Raw genomic sequence first — 25,088 nt, 5'->3', positions numbered from 1 at the left:
CTGGTCAGGAGTTTTCACACTTTTATAAGGTTTGGTCCATTTAAATATTGGGGTTAAATGTCCAATTACAGCCTCAGGTGATGCAGTCCCATCCTCCCAGTTTGCTCTCCTAAATTTGCTGTTGTTTGCCCTTTTGGGGCCTGAAGCTGCAACAGCATCTGGTTCTGGGGCTGGAAAAGGATTGTTTTGTCTGACTACACTGTGAAGAGAACTTGCTAACACTCTGTCTGAAGTCCAGAGTTACAGACTAATGCAGTACAGAATCTGGAGATATGACAGCTAAAACTGAAGGCATCAGCCTGTTCCATGTTCCCTTGGTTCCATGGGGATCCACAGCGTCACAATGGCCACTTGTTCCCATGAGGTTCCCCAGTGTCACCGTGGTGTCCTTGGACCCGCCTGGTCACAACCGACCCATGGTTCCATGAGGTTCCGCGGTGTCACCATGGTCACTGTCAGAGGCTGGATGAGATCAATGTCCTGAGACACCGTGGGATGAGCTGTCAATCAGTCACACAGTGGGGACAGGGCTAACCCAGCCCTGATTGCCTGAGTGATCAGAAATCCCACCTGGGGGGAGGCCCACAAAGGCCCGGGGGCTTAAAAACACGGAGCACAAGGTCAGCCCCTGGTATGGACTCTGCCTTCTCCTGGGGTTTGTGTCTCACCCACACTGGAACCCTAGGAACTGATAGTCATATGCGTGTCTTTCTATAGAGCTTCTGTCTTTCTGTCTCTCTCTCTTTCTTCTCCTTCTAATGCTCTTTATATGCACCATTTTTTGGGTACCTCAGCAGCTTACGTGTTCAATGATTTCTAGGTTAAATGAGCTAAGTTAATGAAGTCACTGCTATGAAAAGTGTTTTCTGTGTAATTGGATGTTGCAGTAAATTCTTTTCCAAAGTTTCTTGTGTTTTTGTACTTTGCCAGTAACATTTTGTGTCCTTTTGACCTCTTGAGAATATCTGGCTGGTGTTCCTCCTGTGCACCAAACTCGAGTAAGGAGCCTTTGATTACCTGCAGCATTTCAGTGTTCTGGGCTGTTACACCCCACAGGCTCACAATGGCCTCTTGTTTCCACACTGGCCCCTTGGTTCCATGGGCCCCAACAGTGCCACAATGATCCCCTTGGTTCCACAACCTCCCAGAGTGTTGTAGAGAATACATTGTTAAAGGAGTTAATAGAAAGTTCCAATGATAGGTACAGATTGTTTGTTTAATGTTTTATAGTTATGTAAAGTGCCGGTGTTAGTTTTAATTGTTTTTTTAAAGGTCCTAAAATTATGTAAATCCCCTTACTGTTGGGTATTCCCCCCGCTGCTCCCACTCTCATCTAAAATGTCAAATCACCCAAGACCATAAAGAAGATGATTACATCACCTAATCAGCAAATATGAAACTCCCATAAGACTAAGCAGAAAAGGATTACATAACAAAAACCCCTAGAACAACCAACCACCATGCAAATAAAGAATCAAAATACCACCTCTAAACAAAGAGAACTTAAGACAATATCAAAGATCCTGGTCAGAACTTTTAGCCTTCATCAACCTAACCAGAGTGGGCCAAGAGCAGTATAAAGATTATGAACCTGAAACCAACAGGCGTCTACTCAGAGACTCTTGTGAGGAAAGAAGACCCAGCTCTGCTGGAGGACGGAGCTGACCTCCTCCTCCTCCACGCTGTCTGGGGAGGAGCGGTGGTGTGCGCACACCCCATGGGTGCCCTGCCTAGACTGTTTCCAGTAAAGCTGAAATCACTAAAGAGCTGCTCACGGGCCATTCATAACAGTCTGGGGGACTGGTCCGGGACAGGCCACACCCAAAGAGGACTGAGGGCCTGCGGGATATCTGGCCCTATCTGGAGCGGTCGGCAGCAGCCTAGGAGCAAAGAGTGTGGAGGAGCATGGGTAAGTAAAGGCGGTGTCAGGAGTAGGAGTGCCCCGAGTACAGCAGCAGCACTGAGTAGAGCCAAGAGGGCCCCAGTGCCCAGGCTCGGACGGCGGTGCTGGGGGTTCAGTGTGCCGCGGTTCAGGTAGAAACCGTAAACCCACTGGAGGCCCCTGGGGGCATTGGGGTCACAGGGCAGGGCAGGGCTGGGCTTACAGGGCACAGCAAGGCTGGACCTGCCCCTTCCTCCCCCACACACAAAATGTTTGGAGCCAACAATCTCCTCCAGTCTGTCACAACAGGCAGTGTTGGAGGCGCAATCCCAATTGTGGCCATGGGCACCTGCCCGAGAAGGACAGTTCTTTTCCATAGGAAGGAAAGCACAGAGCCCCAAGGTTTGGAAGGCAGGTGAGAGCCTCAGTAGGCCAAGGCCAGCCAGATTTGTCAGTAATAGCAGATTTTGGATTTAGGGAATTTTGGAGGTGGAAACCCAATCTCGGCCATGGGCACCTGGAGAAGCAGGACAGTTCTTTCCCATGAGATGGAGAGCATGGAGCCTCCCCCAGTGTTTTGGGGACAGATGAGAGGCGACCATTGTGAAAACAATACCAGCCAGACTTGTCCTGGCAATATTCCTATGGGAACAATCCCTGGACTGAAGGAAATTTGGAGGTGAAATCCCAATTCTGGCCATGGGTGCCTGGAGCAGAAGGACAGTTCATATCTATTGGGAAGGAAAGCACAGAGCCTCAGTGTTTCAGCAGCAGATGAGAAGTGACCCTCAACATGCAAAGGTCCCTTGGAGCAGTCAGGCAGCCCATGGGAGGCCAAACCAGCCAGAGCTGTTCTGTGTTCCCTTGGTTTTATGGGGCTCCAGAGTGTCACAATGGTGCCTTGGATCCATGGGGCCCCACAGTGTCATAATGGTGACTTGATTCCATGGGTTCCAGCAGTGTCACCGTGGCCCCTTGATTACAAGAAGACCTGCAGTGTCACACTGGCCCCCAGGTTCAGTGGGGTCCCACAATGTCACAGTGGCCCCCAGGTGTCATAAGGCCCCGCAGTGTCACACTGGCCCCAAGGATTCCATGAGGCCTTGCAGTGTCACAATGGTCTCCGTGGTTCCCCAGGCCCCACAATGTCGCGTGACTCCTCTGTTCCATGAGCCCTGCAATGTCACAATGGACCTTTGGACCCTGGGGCTTTGCTGTGTCACAATGGTCTCCTCTGGCTCCACAGTGTCACAATGGACCATTGATGACAGGAGGCCACTCTGTATCACCCTGGAGCTTTGGTTCCATGCAGCCCTGCAGTGTCACAATGGTCTCCTTTGGTTGCCCAGTGTCACAATGCTGCACTGATGACATGAGGCCCTGCAGTGTCACAATGGACCTTTGGTTCCATGCAGCCCTGCAGGGTCACAAAGGCTTCTTGGTTTCACGAGGCCCCACAATATCACAATGGTCCTCTTGGTTCTTTGGGGACCCCCACGGGCACAATGGTCTCTGTGATTCCATGGTGCCTCTCAGTGTCACCAATAGCTCCTTGGTTCCATGAGGCTGTAAAGTGTCTTAATTGTCTTTGCATGGTTCCATGAGGCCTTGCAATGTCACAATGAACCTTTGGTTCCATGGAGTCCCGCAGTGTCACAATGGCCCCTTGGTTCCATGACACCCCAAAGTGTCATAATGGTCTCCATGGTGCCATGAGGCCTTGCAATGTCACAATGGACCCATGGTTTGATGGGGCCTCTCAGTGTCACAATGATCCCTACATTCCATGGAGCCACACAGCGTCAGTACAGTCCCCTTGGTTCCATGAGGCCCACAAATGTCACAGTGGTCCCTTGGTCTCACATGGCCCCACAGTGTGACAATGGTGCCTTGGTTCCATGGCCCTGTGCTGCTGCATTCCCCCCTGCCCTTCTCAGGCCGCCCTGCCAGCTGAGAAATGCTCCTTGGGCCTCGGCCTTGGCCAACAGCCCCTGGGCTCAGCTCCTCTGCAGCTCATCACAAACACTGTCTGCTCCAGGCACTGCTGCTGCCCAACCAGCTCCTGGTTCCTGTAGCAGCAGCCCTGGGAACTGGTTTTGTTCCCTCTTGGCACAAGATCCCTGTTCTCACCCTGCCAAAGAAAGCTGTAGGTGCCCAGTGCAGCCAGGATGAGCCATTGCTGGGACTGAAGCCCCTCTCTTGGGGCCCTGCAAACAGCGCTCCAAAATGAGCCCTTGGAGCTCTCCTGGGCCAGCGACTCCCTCTGAGCGGGGCCTCTCCCAGCCGGGAACTCTCCCGTTTGCTGCACTCGGGGATCCTGAAGAAGCACAGAGCCTGGGCCGATGCCCCCACTCCTCCAGGCTCCCACCGGAGCAGGCTGTGGCGCCTTCCCCTCCACATGAACAAGCGGCGGCGACTCCGCTCCCATGTGAGCAACCACTGCTGCCGACCCTTCCCAAAACTGAAGAAAAACAGGTAACCATCCCCAAAGTCAGATCTCCCTTGGCCTATTGAACGAGGCAGCGAATGAGGAGGGCAACCACGGGAGACAGTGAGGATGAGGAAGAGAAGCCCCATTTCTTCCCTTTACGGGAGGTGCCGACGGCTCCTGGAGTTATTGGCTTTGTATACGCCCCAATAGACACCAGTGATGTGCGAGCGTTCAAGAAGGAGATGGGAAAATTAATGGATGGTCCTTTGGGGGTGGCAGAAAGGCTAGATGAATTTCTAGGGACCAGCACCTACACCTAGGAGGATCTCCAAGGGATCATGAGATCGCTGTTCAACAATGAGGAGAGGGACATGATCAGACTAGCTGTGATCAAAGACTGGGAAAAGAGAAACCCCAACAGGGAAACCGGGATGAGAGATGGTCAAACCAAAAATTGTCCTGGAATGCCCAGACGGAGGAGGGAAGGCAGAAAATGATAATTTTCAGAAATATGATAATTCAGGGTATCAGGGAAGCGGTACCCAAGGGACAGAACATGAGGAAGGTACTCAGAGAGTGCCAGGGAAAAGATGAAACTCCCACGGAATGGTTGGAGAGGCTCCGCAAGGGCTTGAGAATGTATTTGGGCATGGATCCCGATTCTCCGATCAGGGCGGTTTTGCTAAAAACTCAGTTTGTAGAAAAATCCTGGGAGGACATTTGGAAAAAGTTAGAAAAGATACATGGGTGGCAGGAAAAGGGGTTGCAGGAGCTGCTTCAGAAAGCCCAGAAAGTCGACATGAGACGAGACAAAGAGAAACAGAAGATCCAAGCTAAGGTATTGGTATCTGTGGTAAGGGAAGCACAAAAACAGGAGCAGGTCAGAGACACGGCGAAGAAGGCGCTGGCAAAGAAACAGAACTCTTCCCAAGGAAAAGGATCGAATGATCAGAGGAGAGATTTCGAGTGCTATTACTGCAAGCAAAAGGGACACATCCGAAGGAATTGTCCCAGCAAAGCCAAGGACCAGGCAATGTTTCAAGAAGTTCAGGGGTGTCAGGGGCTTCTCAGTTTGGGGTCCGGAACACCGAGGGAGCCCTTGATAAAATTAAAAGTAGGACCCCACAGGCAGGAGATGTGGTTTATGGTAGACTCGGGGGCGGAACGGACAGCGGTGCAGCAGCTGCCACAAGGGTGCTCTCTGAGTGACGACTCACTGATGGTAATCGGGGCAAAAGGGGAACCCTTTGAGCTTCCGATCATAAAAGATGTAGAAATAGAAATGGAAAACAAAAGACGTACAGGACATATATTAATGGCACGAGATGCGGATTTTAATTTACTGGGGCGGGACATGATGGTAGCCCTAGAAATCGGCTTGGCAGTGGAGAATTCCTGGCTCAGGGTGAGAATGTATAAACTCACCATTCAGGAAGAGGAGAAAATAGACCCGAAGGTGTGGTATGTCGAAGGGGAAGCTGGGAGGTTGGACTAGAGCGAATTTGTGTCGAAATTGGGAGACCAGAAGACCCTATACGGGTCAAACAATATACGGGTCAAACAATATCCCACCGCCATGGAGGGGAGAAAGGGATTGAAACCAGTGAGTGACGAATTGATAAAGAAAGGAACCTTGGAGCCATGCATGTCTCAGCACAACACCCCAATTTTGGCTGTGAAAAAGACAGATGGGAGCATTAGGCTGGTGCAAAAATTAAGGGCTGTGAATCAGAGCACTAAGACTTTGTTCCCCGTGGTCTCAAATCCTTACACTTTGTTGAATAACATTTCTCCTGAGGACACGTGGTACAGCGTGATTGACTTGAAGGATGCTTTTTGGACCTGTCCTTTAGCAGAGGGCAGCAGAGATTATTTTGCATTTCAGTGGGAAGACCCGGAGACGAACAGAAAGCAGCAGCTCAGGTGGACATCGTTGCCTCAGGGCTTCGTGGATTCCCTGAATTTATTCAGGCATGCACTTGAGCAGGTGTTGAGTCATTTTGTACCAACAGAGGGGACAAAATTGCTACAATATGTAGATGATTTGTTGGTTGCAGGCCCAAGGGAGAAGGTTGTAAGGGTGAGCACCATTGAGCTTTTAAACTTTTTAGGGGAAAAGGGGTTGAAGGGGTCGAAGTTGCAGTTCACAGAGCCCGAGGTCAAGTACTTGGGACACTGGTTAACCAGGGGAAAAAAGAAATTGGATCCAGAGAGGGTGGCAGGGATCATTGCCTTACCACCCCTCAAAAAGGGAGGTCAGACAGCTTTTGGGGTTGTTGGGATATTGCCAGCAGTGGATTGAAGGGTACAGCGAAAAGGTGAAGTTTCTATACGAGAAACTCACCACAGAACAAATCAAATGGGTGGAGAAAGACAAAGAAGAATTCAGGGGAGTCAAGGAAGCACTCACAGCAGCACCAGTGCTGAGCCTCCCTGATGTGAAGAAACCCTTTCAGTTGTTTGTGGACGTGAGCAGTCACACAGCACATGGGGTGCTGACACAGGACTGGGCAGGGGTCAGGACACCGGTGGGTTACTTGTGAGGCTTTTGGATCCGGTCAGCAGGGCTGGCCCACCTGCGTGCAGGCGATTGTCGCTGTAGCATTGCTGGTGGAGGAAGCCAAGAAGGCAACCTCCGGCGCACCGCTGGTAGTATTTGCACCGCACAACGTGCGGGACATACTACAGCAGAAGGCAGACAAATGGCTCACTGATGCTAGATTGCTGAAGGATGAGGCCATTTTGATTCACTGGCAGGATTTGGAATTGAGAACAACGACCGCACAGAACCCTGCAGAGTTTTTGTTTGGGGAAGCTTCAGAGGAGCTTGTTCACGATTGCATGGAGGTGGTTGAATTACAAACAAAGATCAGAGAGGATTTAGAAGAGGAAGAGTTGGATGAAGGAGAGAAGTGGTTTGTGGATGGATCAAGCAGGGTAGTTGATGGGAAAAGGAAATCAGGATACGCAGTCGTGGATGGACAGACGGGAAAAGTGATTAAAGCAGGTGCCCTGAGTGCGAGTTGGTCAGCACAGGCATGCAAACTGTATGCAGTTCTGAGAGCCTTGAAGGGACTGAAAGGGAGAAAGGGAACAATTTTTACAGATTCTAGGTATGCCTTTGGAGTGGTTCACACTTTTGGGAAAATCTGGGAGGAAAGGGGGCTGATCAACACAAGGGGGAAGGGACTGATGCACGGAGAATTGATCCGGCAAATCTTAGAAGCTCTAAGGGGGCCGGAGGAAACTGTGGTGCTCCATGTAAAGGGACACCAGGCAGGAATTCAGTTCCGAACTGGGGGAAACAATTTGGCGGACCAGGAAGCCAAGACCATGGCACTGATGACGGTGAATCCCCCGGAGATCAAAGGGACTGAGGTCCCAGATGATCCTCCACAGCCCTCTCAAGAGAAGATTGAATGGTATGAAAAGATTGGAGGAAAATTGAAAGAAGGTAAGTGGAGGTTACCTGATGGGAGAGAACTAGTTTCTAAAGGTTTTACCAGGAGGATTTTGTGGAAACTGCACCAGCGAACACACTGGGGGCACAGGCCCTGGCAGAGCAATTTTTGAAATTTTTCGGATGCAAGGGAATTTACGAATTGGCCAAACAAGAGGTACAAGGATGCCTGATTTGCCAGAAAGTCAACAAGACAAGGGCAAAACAGGCCATCCTGGAGAATCGCCCTGTAGCGTACCGACCATTTGGAAGAATTCAAGTTGGTTTCACAGAATTGCCAAAAGTGGGGAGATTCAAATTTGTGCTTGTGATAGTGGACAAATTGACCCATTGGGTGGAGGCTTTTCCTAGCCCATGGGCAACGGCTCAGACAGTGTCCAGAAAATTACTCGAGGAAATTGTACCCCAATATGGGGTGGTGAATTGCATTGATTCAGACCAAGGAACACATTTTACATCAAAGATTATTAAGCAGATGGCTGATGTGCTAGGCATTTGGTGGGAATACCACACTCTGTGGCATCCCCAGAGCTCAGGACAAGTGGAAAGGATGAATCCGACTTGGAAAGTGCAGTTGTCTAAATTAATTTTAGAAACTCGGATGTCTTGGTTGAAATGCCTGCCTCTAGCATTGCTTAATATCAGGATGATGCCTCATTCAGAGACGGGACTCTCACAGTTTGAAATGCTGTATGGGATGCCATATAGACATGGGATGCCGGTGGGACACCCCAGGCTTGAGACTGTCAGATTCAACCATATTTGGTTACAATCAACAAAAATTTGCAAGAACTCAGGAAACAAGGAATAATATCTCAGAGTGCTTCTCTGGGATTCACTATCCACAAAATCCAACCGGGTGACAGAGTGCTTGTGAAAGTGTGGAAAGATGTACCCCTCTCTCCTCACTGGGATGGCCCCTTTCTTGTGCTCCTGACAACAGACACAGCCATTCGGATGGCGGAGAAAGGCTGGACGCACGCATCTAGGGTGAAGAAAGTTGAACATCAGGAGGAAGCGCCCGAGTGGAAGGTCACTTCTTCCCCAGGCGACTTGAAACTCAGACTCCAACATCCTTGTAAATGACCAACAGTGATCGGATAGGTCATATACTGTCTGACTGTGTATGCTATCTGTTTGTACATTTCAAATGTGAATACTGTCAGGGGGTGTTTGTTGTACACTGTAGAAGGGGACAGAGGCCAAAGGAGTTGTGCACTCACTGTCTGGAGGAGGAGCTTGAGCTGCCTGACCAAATCCTAACCCTAGCCACAAATCTAGGAATCATTGAATTAGATTCACAGGAGTGGTTTCAGATTTTTCAGAACGGCGTGCGTGGAAAGCTTAGATCAAAGGCAGAGATTCTGGGTGTGGAGTGCCGGAAATCAATCAAGGTACCGTGCAGCTCAGATGCCGTCAAGGTTTCACGGTGAGGCGCCTTTAAAAGGAGGTATGCGGCTAGGTCAGAAAATGTGTTCCCTGAAGAATACTCCTGCTGCTGCGAAGATGGTCTGCCCCACCGCTGGTGGCACCCCAGGGGGAGGAGGCAAAGGCAGAGGAGTACGCCTGGTGGGAATCCTGATTGGCCTGAGCCTGGCCATGTGCAGGACGCAGGCTGCACATTGAGGTCCCGATGAGAGGCGGAAACGAGAGCTCTGCAGATGAGTGCGGAAGTTGCCCTCAGGTGGTCCCAGTTGTGCAAGGGGATGGGAAACCCTCAGCATACCAAGCCCCGGAAGAATGCATCAAGGAGCCTGGCAGGTACTGTTGGGTGAACGGCACAAGGGTCAAATTATGTAAATTGGACAAGGAGATATGGTGTATCAATTCTGAGGCAGGGTCAAGGAACGGGCAGTCAGATGAGCACACACATCAGATATGGAAACAGAGTGCAGAAATAATGTCAATCCCCGTTTGTAACCAATGCAATCGAACCATGTGGGTTGGGGGAAAAACTGAATCGATCTTTGTCGCATATCACCATGCGAACCCATTGTGTTATGACAATGCGAGGCTGGGGAAATGCACGATGAACGGGAAAATGTATTGGATGGGAAGAATTGTTAAATTTGATAGCAAGTTTACCTTAAGCAGAGAACCAATCATATTGGATTTGGCACAGGTGAATGATGATAGGGTGTGCCTGCAATATGACTGGGTTGTCTGTTTCATGAAAAATAAAGATGGTGAGGATCCTGAGGGAAGAATGAGAGATCACTCAGGAATTGAAGAGAAGGGAGTCAGAACTAAGGAAGAAAAGAATTGAACAAGAGAGATTAAAAACTCTGGAAGAACAGAATGAATTACTTGAGAAAAAATATGCTGATGGGGAATTGCCTTCCCCGGACAGAAATCGATTGATTTGATGCAAGAAATTGCAACTGAACTGGGATTGTCAAATTGCTTGATTTGTGAGGGGCTGAAGTCAGCAGAGAAATGGCCATGAAAAGGGGAAGGGTTGGCTCCGGAACAGCTTCTGAAATGGGACAATCCAAAAGTCTCAAAGTTGGCACAGAGGCCTGAGGGGTAGATTTTGGACCAGAGGGTAATTGGAACTATTTGCATCAGTCGGGAAGGAAAGGAATATACTGAGATGGTGGGATACACTCCGTGTGTAACTACCCTGACGGTAAATTCAAACAACAAGGGCAAGGTCTGGCAACCAGAACTCCTACAGGGTACTGGAGGCGGAAAAATGAGACCAATTGCGAATGGAACAAAAGGATAGGACTGTGCTGAGTCAAAAATCCTGGAGCCAACCCTTTCCAATCCTTGGAGGGCTTGAGAGAATACTGGGGAGACCCAGGGAGGACGAATATCAGATGGAAAGCCCCAGATGGAATTGATTGAATTTGCGGGAAAAAGGCATACAGTGAGTTACCCCTGAGGTGGAAGGGATCATGCACTCTGGGCATGATCCGGCCAGTCTTCTTTACTCTCCCTCGAATGAAAAGTAACCTACTAGGGGCTCCTCTGTATGAGACCCTGAGGAGGGAGAGGAGAAGCTTGAAAAAGATGATACCTGTAATAAGTGGTAAACAAACCTGGGGGGAGGAAGAGTGGCCGGCTGCAAGAATGATTGATTATTATGGACCGACCACGTGGGCTCAAGATGGAAGCTACGGGTATAGGACTCCGATTTACCTACTGAGCCAGCTGATTTGGCTGCAGGCAGTGGTGGAAATTGTATCAAATCACACCTCTGAGGCCCTGGATTTACTTAGTCAGCAGCACACCCAGGTATGGGCATTTGTGTACCAAAATCGAATAGCTTTAGACTATTTGCTGGCCGAAGAAGGGGGAGTGTGTGGAAAGTTCAATGAATCAGAATGCTATATTGAGATTGACAATTATGGGGAGACCATTAGAGGATTGGCAGACAAAATCAAGAAAGTGGCCCATGTCCCTGTTCAAATATGGAATTCAATTTTGCAATCTTCATGGTGGGACAAATTGTTTGATGGGGCCTGGTGGAATACAATTATGTTCTTCGTGCTGTGCTCAGTAGCTGGAATCCTGTTCCTGCCATGTGTAATTCCTTGTTTTATTAGACTGATCCACTCCGTCGTACAGGGGATGCAGATAGCAATAGTGCCCGTGGACCCGGAGTTGGCTTCCGGAAGCAACACACCTAAGATCATGAGCCTGGGAGAAAAGAAGTATGCCAGCAATGCTGCCAAAGTATTGGCAAAATTTAAGAAACAAGTGAAAACAAGTGTAAACAATACTGAGTACCAGGGTATTCCACAAGGGGAGTACAGAATAGTTGAATAAAGGTTACTGTCTTTGTGAAAGACCCTTAATGGTGGCAAATAGAAGTAGATATAAAAAGAATTTAGCAATTTGGGCTATAAAAGAAGCATGAATTAAATTAGTGATATAAAAGGGGAGGGATTGTAATATATGGTAGGGATAATTCATGCTATTAATGTATGGTAAAAAATATTATGAAATCCAAAAGCATGTCTTTGACCATCCCAGCCGGGAGCAGCTGTCTCTTTAGATTCAACTAGTTCCCGGACACACGTTAAGATAACGATCGATGCCTTAACGTAAGGATAGAAGCATCCAGGGTGATGATCACCGGTTTCCCGAGTCCTCAGGAGCCACGCAAGAGCGATTATCGCCTTGCCAATTGCATCTCTCAAGACAGTCAGTGGCACCAAACTGATACATCTGCATACACGGCTTCCCTGGAGCCGATTGACACCAATGGCACACCTGGACCCGGCTTTTGTCCAGCTCTGCACATGGAAAGAAACAGCGATGCGTGTGAAGAGTTACAAAGGAAATTTGGTCATCTTTGCCTCGGGCACAATGAACTGTATAAAACCTCGCTGCAAGAAGCAGCGTGCGTGAATGGGGGAGACTCTGACACTCGAGGGGTCAGGTCCAGGTTCACCCAGCGCCAAACTCGGGCTCGACGCTGTCTCTTTGGCTGTGGTGGTTTCGAACATCGGAATTCGGTCTCGCAGACAAATTAATGAATCTTTGCTAAATTTTTGATAATTTTGGCTCACGATTTGATCATTTATAACAATGGGAAGCAAAATTCCAACTCTTCACCTTCTCAGGCCATCCCAATGAATTTGGGAAGTTTGCAACATTTTGGAACTCCTTGAGTTGAGCAATGGAAAGTAAAGCTTTTCTGAGTTGAGGAATCTTAAACCCCCGATTCTTCTGTGCCTTCAGTAAGGTGTTTTTGTGCTGAAGGAAATGACTTCAATGAGAAAATAATTTCAACAGGGAGTGAGACCTTCTGGCAGAGACCAAGTGTTGCCAGCAGTTGCTCCAGGTGCTGCTGCCAACAGCCCCTGCAGGAAGGAGCACAGCCCCCAATGCACGTGGGCTTTGTCTCCCTGTGGCACAGAAGCCCCCCGGGGGCACAGGTCTCTGGGGCAGGAGATGGGCACCAGCGCTGCCAGGGCTCGGGGGGTGGCAGCTCTGCTTGGGCAGGGACTCTGCCACACCTGCTGATGTTAGCACTCCCTGGGCCCCAGGGGTCAGAGCAGCATTCATGCCCTGGCCCACACGTTCCCTGTCCATGTCATACCCGCGGGTTTAGGATGGCCACCAGCTGGGACGTGTCCCAAGGAGGCTGTGCCAGCTTCTCTGGAAGGTCCTGTGCCCATCCCAGCGCGGCGTCAGCAGCCCTGGGGCTCATTCTGCTGCCCTGAGCCTGCAGAGCAGGGCAGCATTTGCTGATGGTCTGAGCCGGTCCTAAAGACCCTGTTGGGCCGTCTTAGACACCTGGTGCCAAGGCTTTCTTCCAAGCGGGGCCACTTGGGCTGGGCTGGGGGCAGCCCCAGGGCAGAAGGCAGTGTGTGCAAGGGCCCTGGCTGGCACGCTGCAGCACGCTCACTGTGCCATGGAACGGAACCCGGTGACCAAGGCCCCTTTGTGACACGTGGGAAATAGAAGCTTGCCCGGCTGCTGGGAGCATGCAACGGGGCAGAACAGGACAGAGCAGTGCCGTGAGGAGCCCCCGCACAGCGCACTCGTTCCTGTCTGACCCGCAGCCTTTGCGAGGCCTTATTCCTGCAGCTGAGCTCCAGGCCAGGCCACAGGACTTGGTGACGTGTGGCCTTGCCAAGACTTCTTTTCTGCAGGTGCTCTCAAGGGCAGGGTGTGGGACTTGGTGCCCCAGAGGCCTCTCCCATCCCTGCCACCAGTGCCCTCGAGGCCCCACCACAATCGTTGACAGGAGTCTCCTGTCCTTGTGGCAGGAGCCCTCGAGACCAGAGTGCAGGACTTGCTGTCCTGTAGCCTTGCCCAGGCTTCTGTCTTGAAGGTGCCTTCCAGGCACAACTGCAGGACTTGCTGACTCGGAGCTTTTCCCAGGCATCACTCCTGCAAGTAGCCACAAATCCAGGCACTAACATGGAGCAGAGACCCCTGAGAGAGCCCAAGGTGCCCTGGGGGAAAGAGGAGGAAGAAGGCCCTGCAGCTGCCCCAGCACAGGAGACCAAAGAGGTGCTGCCATTTGAGCTGCGGCAGGAGGGTGAGTGGCAGAGCTGGGCCACAGGCTTGGTGCCTGCAGCCAGCTTGGTGCCTTTGCATCCCATCCCATGCCATCCCATCCCATCCCATCCCATCCCATCCCATCCCATCCCATCCCATCCCATCCCATCCCATCCCATCCCATCCCATCCCCTGGGCCATGCCCATGGACAGGACAAAAAAGGGGCCGGGCAGACACCTCGCAGAGGCTGTGCTCCATCCCCTGGGGCATCCCGGGGCTCTCCCTGCCTGGGCAGCGCAGGGCTGGGCCGTGTTCTCCGGCCTCTCCCGCAGCCCCTCAGCTCTGGCTGCGCTCGCTCTTTGCCAGGTGCAGCCCTGGAGCGCACACAAGAGCAGGAGCCCGCCCGTGGCCTCTTCCGCAGAACAGCGCAGGTAGCTGCAGCCATCCCCACCTGGGCTGGGCCTGCTGGCACCGCGCTTGCAGCATTGCCTGCAACATGCCTGGCTTCTTGCCCTTCTCCTACAGCTGGTTTGCAAATTCATCAAGAAAATTCGGGCGGAAGAGACCAGCACCATGGGCACTGGGCTCAGAGCCTATTGGCACATCTTCAAAACCAAGACCAGTGCTGCTCTGCTGGATATGCTCGTAGAGGAGGGCTTTTCCAAGCCAAAGCAAGTAAGCAGCCTGTGGCCAGGCTTTGATCCTGCCAGGAATTGCTTGCTCTCCCAAGCCATGCCTGCTGCTCACTGGAACTCTTGGTGGCCATGGCAGCGTGGTGGCAAGGGAAGCACTTGTCTGGAGAAGCTGGGGACATTCCTCCCTCTGGCAGCTTTCCAAGTCTCCCCGTGCCTTCTCCAGGTGCCCGCCATGGTCAGGTACATCCACCAGTGGCTCCTGGCCAATCAGTTTGCTGAGCACAGGCTGAACAGGAGCCTGCTGGATCTGACGGAAGCACAGCCCGCTGATGTAGTCGTGACGCTCCTGCGTGTGGCCCCGTCCTGTGACAGGTATGGGGCCCACGTGCCCAGAGGGGCTCAGGGCTCCCCAGCCCATCAGCCTGTACAGCCTGGCCCAGGTTGGACAGGTTGTAGCCTGGCCTGAGCAACAGAGAGTTCCAGGGCCCTCTGGCTGCTCCCTTTGCCAGCCCTGGCACGTCAGCCCCTGAGCCTGCTGCCATGCTCCCTCGGTGCCCCTCAGGGGCCTGTCCCCACAGGCCTGGGCTGCCTGGCTGCTGCTGGCCAGTGGCATTGGGCAGAGGCAGAGCTGGCAGCCAGCTCAGCTCCCCACTGCTGCCCAGGCCCTGCTGCTGTGTCTGAGACCCCCCTGAGACAGAGCTCTAACCCCACAGAGCTGCTTTCACCATGTGGAAGAGCATCATGTGCTCGCCCAGGACTGCACATGCTGGGGAGCTGGCCCAAGCACAGCACGTGCACCGCCGATGGGGACAAAACGGGTGTCTTTGTCCTGGCTGTGAGTTTCTCTAAGTGGCCTTTGCTGGCCCCAAGGCCGCCTCTCCAGCAGCTCTCCATCCCCCTTCCCCCACTGCATCTCCCTGCCGCAGGCGCTGGCCTGAAACCTGGCCCAGGGGCAGCTCCAGGCCCAGCAGGCCCCGTGCTCCTTAACTAAGCAGGAGACTATTTGCCTGTCATTATCTTCTCCTGGCAATCCATTCACAACCTGTTTGGTTGGAATGCCGGCAGATCCCTGGCCGTGCCCTTCAAATATACCAACTTGTAAGGTCAGCAATGCTAGGATGAGTGTGGATAATTGGGATCAGTGGATTTCTCACTTTCCTATAGCACTGCAGGAACCCCAAGAGTTGGAGCTGTTAGGGTCAGTGATGGCAGATGCATGTATTCATTTTAACCATAGAAGCCTGCTGTCAGTCAAAAACCATTCTAATGTTGTAACTTCCAGCATGGCTGTCTACCGTAATGCAACAGCCTGGTGCAATTATACAATAAAGAGAGTGTCAGTCTCATCAAATGACCCTATTCAATTGCCAGCAGGATACTTCCTGATATGCGGAGACTGTGCTTGGGCCGGTATCCCATCAATGCTGCACGGGGGACCATGTACACTTGGACGGCTGTCTCTACTTACACCCAACATGTCCATGATACTGAACATGAGCCCCCATCGTAGAAGCAAACGAATGGCTCATGCATTTGCAGTGGACTGCCGGGATGATGTAAAGTTTTGGTCCCCAGCGGCCATAGTTGCAGCATCTTTCTTAACTCCAGGGGTATCGGCAGCAGGTGCTCAGGCTATTTTAAACAAGTTAGGATGTTGGCTTGCTAAACAAAAAAATGCAACTTCTTTGGCAATTTCCAGTCTTTTGCTTGATGTAGATTCTATTCGCCATGCGACACTTCAAAATAGAGCTGCAATTGATTTTCTTTTACTTGCACAAGGCCATGGTTGTGAAGAATTTGAGGGCATGTGTTGCATGAATCTTTCTGATCATGCACAGTCTGTTCACTCACAGCTCTCTGAGTTGCGAAGGTTAACTGGGAACTTACAGGTAGAATCAGGCCTTGGTATTGATGGATGGCTCAAATCTTTAAGCTTAGGATCATGGTTACGTTTTATTGTTAAGGTTGGCATTGTAGTAGCCATTGTAGCTTTGTTGTTAGTATTAATTTTACCATGTTTTTGTATATGCTTACAGAATATGGTGCAAAAGATGATATCTACCACATTCAATCAAACCATGCTTGTTCAACAGAAAAACGGGGGAAATGTGGAGAGCTTTGTGGATAATTGGCTAGCTGAGAAAGGCCACTTTGATGTGATACCGTTGCATAAGGATAGGGGAAACAAGCTGGGGATTAAGTAATCAGTGTCCAATCACTGACAAGGGTCATGGTGACCTTTGCTGCAACGTGAAGATGGGGGAGAAAATCTTTTGCCAGAAAAATGAAGATAGCCTAGGTAGAATAGCCACAAGAATGTAAGCATAGAAACAAAATAATCATTAGAGCATAGAAGTAGGTGTGGTTGATTCATGTGTGTTTTAACCAATAATGAGCTCAGCTTTTGCAATATGTATAAGCTTCATTAACACCAATATAAATATGTGTGAGTTATCAATAAACTTTGAGATTTGCTGTTCACGCATATTGTGTGCTGCAATTCTTCCGCCGTTCTCGACACCGGTTGCCATGGAAACAGTGCCCAGCCCTGCCCCTTTCTGTCTGGCTGACCTGGCCTTTGGCCCTGGCAGTGCCCTTGGCTGCTGGTTCCTGGTGCCTGAGCGGCCAGCGCGGCACAGGGCAGGTGGCCATGGCACAGCCCCCAGCAAGGGATCCCCTCTGGCTCTGGGCACTGACACCAGCCCTGAGCAAGGGGCCCAGGGCAGCTTTCCATGCCCACCAACCATCACAACGGCTCCGGGCATTGCTTGCCCTGGCACCAAACCAAGGAACGGGTCCCCGTGGCCGTTGCCATGGCACCTGCTGGCACCAACCAGTGTCACTGCAATTGTACCTGGAACAGCCCTGGCACCGCTTTGTCCTCAGGGTTGCCATGGCAGCCCAGGGCAGCATGGCTGGTGCTCTGCAAGGACCCTGGGGAGACGGGAATGAGCAGCAGAGCAGGGGCTGATCCATCCCCAGTGTGCTGCACAGCCCAGGGCAGCGTCCCAGAGCGTCCTCATGCAGCTGCCAACAACATCCCCCCTCTGCAGCCCTGGCCTCTCCCCCAGCTCACACAGGTGCCCCATCCTTGCAGGCACAGACACGGCAGCACTGCCTCAGCAGCCCCTGTTTGCATTGCACACAGCAGGGGCAGCACCCCCATGCTGTTGCTGTGGGGATATGAACCTGAGGGAGCACAAATGCCATCAGCCCCTGGGGCCAGCAAGGGCTGGGGAACGGCAGGGAAACCACCCAGGTTTGTCCTGGCCTCTGCAGGCAGCCAGAAGGTTTGTTCCCATCAGCTGGGAGTTTCCCGTCCCACTGCAGACGCTGTTGCTCAGAGCCAGGGCTGCCTGGCAGCCACCCCCAAACTGCCCTGAGCATTTCCTTGGCTTCACCTTTGCTTTCTTTCCTCTTCCTGATACAAACTTCTTCCTCTTGCCCACCCCTGCTCCCTCCCCTGCAAACAGCCCATCCCTGGTTGCCCTTCCCTCTCTGGCCCCCCTCCCCATTGCAGTTCCTGGCTTGGCCCCATGGGAACGTCCCTTGGGCAGCAGGATCATCCTACAAGTGCTGCAGGAATTGTCTGCAGGCTCCTGCAGTGCCTGGTGCTGCTCCCTTGCCAGAGGCACCCCAGGCCAGGGGGGCACATCTGGGCTGCTGTGTCTGCCTCTGGGGCCCCTGTTCTGGGCAGTGAGGAGGAGCTGCAGAGGCTCTGCAGGACTGACAGGATGGGCTTTGGGGCTGCCAGGAGAAGCTGAGGGACCTGGGCTGCTGGAGCTCCTGAAGAGGAGGCCCAGGGCTCATCCTGCAACTGCTCCAAGGGTGCTTTCAGAGAATCACAGAATCAGCAAGGGTGCAACAGGCCATGGAGATCATCAAGTCCAACCTGTGCCCTGACACCACCTTGTCTCCCCTGGGCCTCCTCTTCTCCAGGATAAACAACCCCAGCTCCCTCAGCTGCTCCTCACAGCTCTTGTGCTCCAGACCCCTCCCCAGCCTTGTTGCCCTTCTCTGGACACGCTCCAGCCCCTCCATGGCCTTCCTAAACTGGGGGCCAGGAACTGGACATAGCACTCGAGGTGCTGCCCAAGCAGTGCTGAGCACAGGGGAAGAATCCCTGCCCTGCTCCTGCTGGCCACACCATTCCTGATCCAGGCCAGGAGCCATTGGCCTTCTTGGCCACCTGGGCACACTGCTGGCTCATGTCCAGCCTGCTGTCCACCAGTCCCTGCAGGTCCCTTTCTGCCTGGCTGCTGTCCAGCCCCTCTGGCACCTTGTTGAGGGAGAAAAGGGAAGGGAGGGGAACGGGTCCAGATCCAATCCTTCCGGAAATGTGGTGTTTGCTGGCATTGCCAGTTCCCAGACCTTGATATTTCCCTACTCTAGCACAGCCCAAGTCCAGCAATTTGCTGGCACAGAAAGCCAAAACCAGGCAAATACCTGGTACCTACAGCAACCCAATCTCGTGTTTGCTGACACCGCCAGTGCCCATATCCAGAATTTTTCAGATGCCTGCACAGCACAATTCCAGCAGTTTTCTGGCACAGAAAGATCACATTTGGCAATTTCCTGGTGCCTGCACATTCCCCACCCAGATCTGGTGTGTGCTGGCACCGCCAGTGCCCACATCTGGCAATTTCCTGGTGCCAGCACAACCCAAATGCAGCAATTGTCTGGCAAAGAAAGCCAAAACCAGGCTCCACCCAGATCTGGTGTGTTGGGGTTGGTTAAAAGAAGAAGGAGACCTTGGCTTAAGGCTGTGGGAAAACCCTCTTTAGTTGGGGTCAGCAGGAGCTCCCGCCCATAATCCTCTTGTTCAGTTATGCAGATTGTTAATAGAAAGTTCTGAGTTCTCTTTGCTACCGTTGGTTACATTTTACTGCAAAAATTGTAATATTCATAATCCTTCCTTCCTCTTGGATCCTTCCCTCAGATCCCACCTTAACCCCTCCCCATATATAAATGTATAAATATCCCTGCTGGACCCTGGACCCAGGCTTTTTTCTGCTTTGCTCTCTGTACTGTGCACACCATCCTGTTTGTTGTGTTTGCCTTCATTAAAGTTCTGTTTCCAGACAAGCAGATGAAAGCAGTCTCTGTCTGTAAAGTGGCCAGAGCTGGTTCTCAGGGAAACCACTGGCCAATGGTCCGGACGAGGACCAGAAGGTTTCACTGGTGTTTGCTGGCACCGCCAGTGCCCAGAGCTGGAAATTTCCCTATTCTGACACAGCCCAAGTGCAGCAATTTGCTGGCACAGAAATCCAAAACCCGGCAACTTTCTGCTACTGGCTCTGGCACTGCCCACATCTTGTGCTTGCAGTGCCAGTACCCAGATTTGGAAATTTCCCGGTGCCAGCAGAGCCCAAATCCGGCAGATTTCTGTCGCTGCCAACGACACCACCCAGATCTGGTGTTTGCTGGCAGCGCCAGCACCCAGATCTGAAAACTTCCTGGTGCCGGCACAGCCCAAGTCCAGTGATTTGCTGGCACAGAAAGCCAAAAGTTGGAAATTTCCAGGTTCTGGCTCCAGCACCAGCCAGATCTGGTGTTTCCGGGCAGCGCCAGTGCCCAGATTTGGAAATTTCCCAGTGCCTTCACAGCCCAGGTCCAGCAATTTGGTTTTAGCTAGCTTAGGCAGAGAAGTTCCTGGGACTGGGACTTTCCTTTTTCTTGGAACTGTTTAAACCTGCTCTGGACTGAAAACCCAGAAAAACACCTGCAGCTCACACCTGTGGCCCACCGAGGTCTGGGACGCTGCATTCCAGCACCAGAGGGACTTAGAAGAGACCGAGTGAGCCAACTACAACCCACAAAAAGGACTTTCTGAATTTGCCAACTCTTCAGCACTGTCAGAGGTTTCATTTAATATTATTCATTTTTCATGCTTGGGAATACTTTACTTGATAAATAAACTGGGGTTTTATCCACTTTTCTCCAGGGAAGTTTTTTCCGGAACTAGTAGGGGGAGGAGCCGCTTGAAGTTGCTTTCTAGACGGACCCCTTTTGGAGGTTTCCTCCCAAAATTTGCCCTAAAGCAGCACAAACAGTCACAATGGAAACTTCACCAGTGGCACAACACCCCAGCCCACCAGGAAAAGAAAGGACATGTAAAGTTCTCCAAACAGTTGTCCTGCTTTGCTGCAAAAGTCCTGCTGCAGACACTGTGCAGTGTGGAAAGCCAAGAGAAGCTGCAGCTGGTGGCAAATCTTGGGACAGAAGCTTGACCTTGTTCTCCAGGAGAGATTCTTGGCAAGAGCAGACAGGAGAAGATTCCTGGAAAACTGAAACAGCTTTCCAGAAGGGAAATGTAAATGAAAGAAACAATCCAAGATGTTTTCCTCTTTTTATTTCTATGCTCCCCTTTTCCATGTTGCACTACTTCTCTATCATATTCATTCCAAATGCTCCTCACCTCTAAAACCAGTGACTTAGTGATTTTTAGACACTCTAAAATACCATGAGGCACACAGAGTTTTCCTTCCCCTGTTTTTACTGGAAGGCAACACTGGAGATGTAAGTGCAGTGCTGGGCTCAGGTAGGAATCCTAGCCCAAGGGAAGGTGTCCCGCCAGTGTTTGCCCCTCAGCCAGGCCAATGCAGAGCAGCAAGCGAGGGGATTGCTGTGCCAGTGTGCAGGAGTCAGGGCTCTGCACCTGGGCTCAAGGCTGCAAAGTTCCCGTGTTTGGACAGACTCAGGGGCTGTGCCCGGGGCGCGCGGGGCTCGAACGTGGGGCTCGTGGGGCGAGCGGGGAACGGACACGGGGACGAACGGCCCCGGTGCTTCAGTTGCAGCGGCGGCAGCAGCAGCGGCGGCAGCAGCGGCGGCAACAGCGGCAGAAGCAGCAAGAACAGATACTCGATAAGGATCTTCCTCTTTCCTTCTTTCTTTCTCTGTCTCTCTTTCTTGGTCTTTCTCTCTTTGTGTCTCTGTGTCTCCCTTTCCCGCCGTCGGGGACCCTTCTCCCGGGGTCCCTTGCCCGGCGTCCCTCTCCTCTCCCCGCCTCCCTCTCGTGTCCCCGCCTCCCTCTCCCCCTGCAGGGCCGGGCCATGCCCCCGGCCCGCCCCCGGCCCCGGGCGGGGCTGCCCCGTGCCCGGCCCCGCCCGTCCCGCCGCGGTCTCGCCTCCGCCCGGCTCTGGCCCTACTGGCGGTGGCGCTGCTGGGCGGGCATCAGTGCCGTGTGCGGGGGCGGCATCGCCGCCCTTCGCCTCCGCCTGGCCCGAGCCCGGCCCCGGCCCCGAGGCAGGCTCCAGCCCCGAGCCCGGCCCCGGCCCCGGCCCCTCCCGGGGCCCGCGGAGGACACAGGCGGCGCGGCCGCTGCCGCCGCCTCCGCTGCGGCTTCCCCGGCCCGAGCTCCGCCGCTCGGCAGCGCGGCCGCCGGCCCCGAGCCTCCCGTGCCGCGTTGCGAGGAGCGAAGGCCTGGGCATGGCCGGCCCGGGGCGGCTGAGGGGCGCTCGGGGGCCGTTGCTGGCCCCGGGCCGAGCGCTGACAGCCGCGTCCCGCCCGCAGGGACGGCGCCCGAGGCCCTGCAGGAGCGCTACCGCCTGGGTTCGCTGCTGGGGCGCGGAGGATTCGGCAGCGTCTTCGCGGCCACGCGGCTCTCGGACGGCGCCCCGGTGAGCGGCGGGGCCGGCGGCGGGCGCAGGACGAGGGGGCGGAGGAGGAGGAGGAGGAGGATGGGGCTGGGCAGGGCGGGCGGCGAGCTGAGCCCGCTGCTGTCCTTGGCTTGCAGGTGGCCATCAAGAGGGTGCCACGGAACCGCGTCCGGCACTGGGGCGAGCTGGTGAGTGAGCGGGGCCAGCGGCAGCAGCCGGGGCTGCCGGGCGGGGATGAGCCGAGGCCCGGCACGGTGGAAGCCGCCAGGACGCCTCGAGGGGGAGCGGGCGTGGGCGCAGCGCAGGGCGCAGAGCATCCCGGGCTGGCTCAGGGCTTCCCCAGGCCTGGCACGGCATCGGCCCCACTGAGGGCATCGTGCTCCTCCCGCAGCCCGACGGCAGCCGGGCCCCGCTGGAGATCGTGCTGCAGGCCAAGGTGTCCACTGGCTTCCCCGGTGTGGTGCAGCTCCTGGAGTGGTTCGAGCTGCCCAACCACATCGTGATGGTGATGGAGCGGCCAGAGCGGTGTCAGGACCTGCATCGTGTCATTCGGGCACGGCGGTTCGTGCCCGAGGAGGTGGCGCGGGAGCTGTTCCGCCAGGTGCTGGAGGCCGTGTGGCACTGCACCAGCTGCGGGGTCCTGCACAGGGACATCAAGCCAGAGAACATCGTGCTTGACCTGGCTACCGGGCAGGCCAAACTGATTGACTTTGGCTGTGGCACCTACCTGCAAGAGACAGCCTACACCCACTTTGCAGGTGAGCCCATGTAAGGGTGTACTCCTGGTCCCGGGATCTCATGGCCCAACATCTCCCAGCCCAAGCTGGCTGTGGCAGCGGGGATTCTCCCTTTTGCTGCCAGTCAGGGGACTGAGTCTTCAGCTGAGTTGCTTTAGAGCGGGGCTGGGTGGGGAGCCATCTTCCAGCCCTGCTGGCAGCCTTTGCCAGCCACTCTGCCCAGGACTGGGGCTGGGCTGGGGCAGCCAGCCCGACCAAAACCCCTGTGAGTAGGGGTAGCAGAGAGGGGGGTGGGACCTGTGCCCCAGCCAGTTTGGTGTGCAGGGGAGAGGAAGGGCTTGCACTGCTCAACTCGCCCTGTTTGCCTTGGCTTCCTAATATTTTTGGGGCAATGCAGACAGGCAGGATAAGGGCATGTTTTCCCCAGCACAGAGAGGGTTTTTCCTTTGCTTGTCATGGTCAGGCTTAGCTGGGGCTTCCTCTGCCCTCTTCTGACACCAGTGGCTTCTTTTCCAAGCCTTAGTTTGTGCACAAGTCCCAGGTGCTGGCAAGAGGGCAGTGGTCACCCTGTGTGCCACTGGGGCAGCCCCCACAGGCCCAGGGATGCTGGGGCCAGGCTCTGGGAGCAGCAGCATCCCCCTGCTGAACTCCATCTGTATTCCATAGGAACACCATCCTACAGCCCCCCGGAATGGAACGACTTTGGCTGGTACCATGGCGAGGCAGCAACGATCTGGTCCCTGGGCATCCTGCTGCACCAGATGGTCTGCGGGGAGCACCCTTTCAGGAGGGGCCGGAACCTCAGCTGGGGCCAGCTCCCGCTGCCACAAGGGCTCTCTCAAGGTGGATCCTCTTCTCTGGGCACGGGGGGAATCCCAGGGCTGGGAGCCAGCAGCGGGCTCGTGAGCATCCCGCTCTGGCAGCTGCTGAGGAGGTGGCACATGTCCTGCTCTCCTTCAAAACAGGGAATTGATGGGAAAGTTTAGGTCCAGCCCTGAGTGCATCCAGCAAGGCCTGGGCATGGCAATAGTGGGGCAAAGCAGACAGGAGCCTTCTCTGGCTGACCGGCACTTTCTGCTTTCTCTGCCCAGAGTGCCAAGATCTGATCAGGTGGTGTTTATCCGTGAACTCCTTGGAAAGACCCACATTAGAAGACCTGTTCTCTGATCCTTGGGTGCAGGATATTCTTCTGCCGTAGAAGAAGGGAGAGAGCCACAGGCACACTTTGATCCAGGGCCCTGGTAAGTTGCAGCTCCACACATGCCTTGGCAATCAGAAGCAAAGGAACCCAGACCTTTTTGTGCTGCCTGTGTCACTGCATGGGGGTCATGGGATGGGCACACGCAGCCCTTGTGCTGCAGCTGAGCTGCTCTGCCCAGCACTGGTGGCTGCCATCCAAGCTGGTTTTGCTTGTGCTGGTTCCCTGAGAGCTGGGGCCCTGGGCAGAGCCCTGAGAGCCTGGTCTCCCCCCAGGGAAGGAGCAGGAGCCCCTGGAGAAGCTGTACTGGGTGGGGATGCTGCTGCTGCTGCTGCTGCTGCTGCTGCTGCTGCTGCTGCTGCTGCTGCTGCTGCTGCTGGAGACAGCCAGGATGGCACCAAGGATGAGAAGCTCTTCCTCAGCCTGGCCACTGGAGGCTGAAGGTGATGGACTTTGATTCTGGCACCTTCTTCAAAGCCAGACTCCACAGGGAATTTGCAGATGAGTCCCCACGCGGGGAAATGCTGCCAGATTTGGGCATGGCCCAGCCTGGCTGGGAAGCAAAGGTTCCCCCTGTGCTGGGGCAGATGCAACTCATTCTTCAGTCGCTGCCCAGCTGCTTTTGGCAGGGCTGGGGCATGGGCTGGGCTGGGTACAAATGGGAGTGGGCTCCTGGCCCTGCCAACAGCCCCCAGCAGCCACCGTGGCCTGGGCTGGGGCTGGGGCTGGGGCAGCCAGCCTGACACAAACAAAGCCCCATGGTGGGAGCAGAGGTGGGACTCCAGAAGCTGTGCAGGGGCTGCTTTGCTCTGCAGGCAAGGAAGGGCTGGGCTGCTGCACTGCCCTTGTTTGCATTGGGATCACCGTGATTTTGGGGGGCAGTGCAGGGGGGAAGGGAGAGAGGCTGGGCCTCCCTAACCCATGTCTGGGTTTTTCACTACCATGTAGGAGTTGGGCCTTCCTCAAGGCCCTGGCAGAGATAAGAGTTTTTCCCATTTTGCTTGTTTTCCCTTTTTGTCTTTAAGTCTTTTCAAGAATGTTTTGTTTGTTTTTCCAGAGGAAGCGTTCCAGGTGGTCCAGTGTGGATGGGGAAGTGCTTGGGTGCAGCTGTGGCGTGGATGGGTGGTGGCCTTGGAGAAGGCTGAGGCCGTGGTTTGGGAGCAGCTTTTCTTGCAGCCGTGGCTG

The 25,088-nt window shown here is 53.8% G+C and overlaps 2 protein-coding genes across 2 annotated transcripts in view; both read left to right on the top strand.

The window, feature by feature from the left end:
* LOC139604387 (zinc finger protein ZFP2-like) overlaps nucleotides 1-25,088 on the top strand; it is a 521,402-nt gene that overhangs the window by 159,788 nt on the left and 336,526 nt on the right. The window lies entirely within an intron of this gene.
* LOC139604368 (uncharacterized) lies at nucleotides 5,113-23,903 on the top strand. The gene is made up of 12 exons (XM_071455541.1): nucleotides 5,113-5,343; nucleotides 6,608-6,781; nucleotides 6,879-6,983; nucleotides 7,581-7,767; nucleotides 8,717-8,805; nucleotides 9,099-9,202; nucleotides 11,325-11,454; nucleotides 21,414-21,989; nucleotides 22,106-22,156; nucleotides 22,360-22,726; nucleotides 23,372-23,548; nucleotides 23,797-23,903. Exons 1-12 carry the CDS (start codon nucleotides 5,113-5,115, stop codon nucleotides 23,901-23,903), a joined length of 2,298 nt encoding a protein of 765 aa, XP_071311642.1.

Source organism: Agelaius tricolor, unplaced genomic scaffold, assembly GCF_023055355.1.
Source record: "Agelaius tricolor isolate 1412-34295 unplaced genomic scaffold, bAgeTri1.0.p SCAF_50, whole genome shotgun sequence".
Taxonomy (NCBI): Eukaryota; Metazoa; Chordata; class Aves; order Passeriformes; family Icteridae; genus Agelaius; species Agelaius tricolor.
This window is presented reverse-complemented; position numbering and strand designations above follow the sequence as displayed.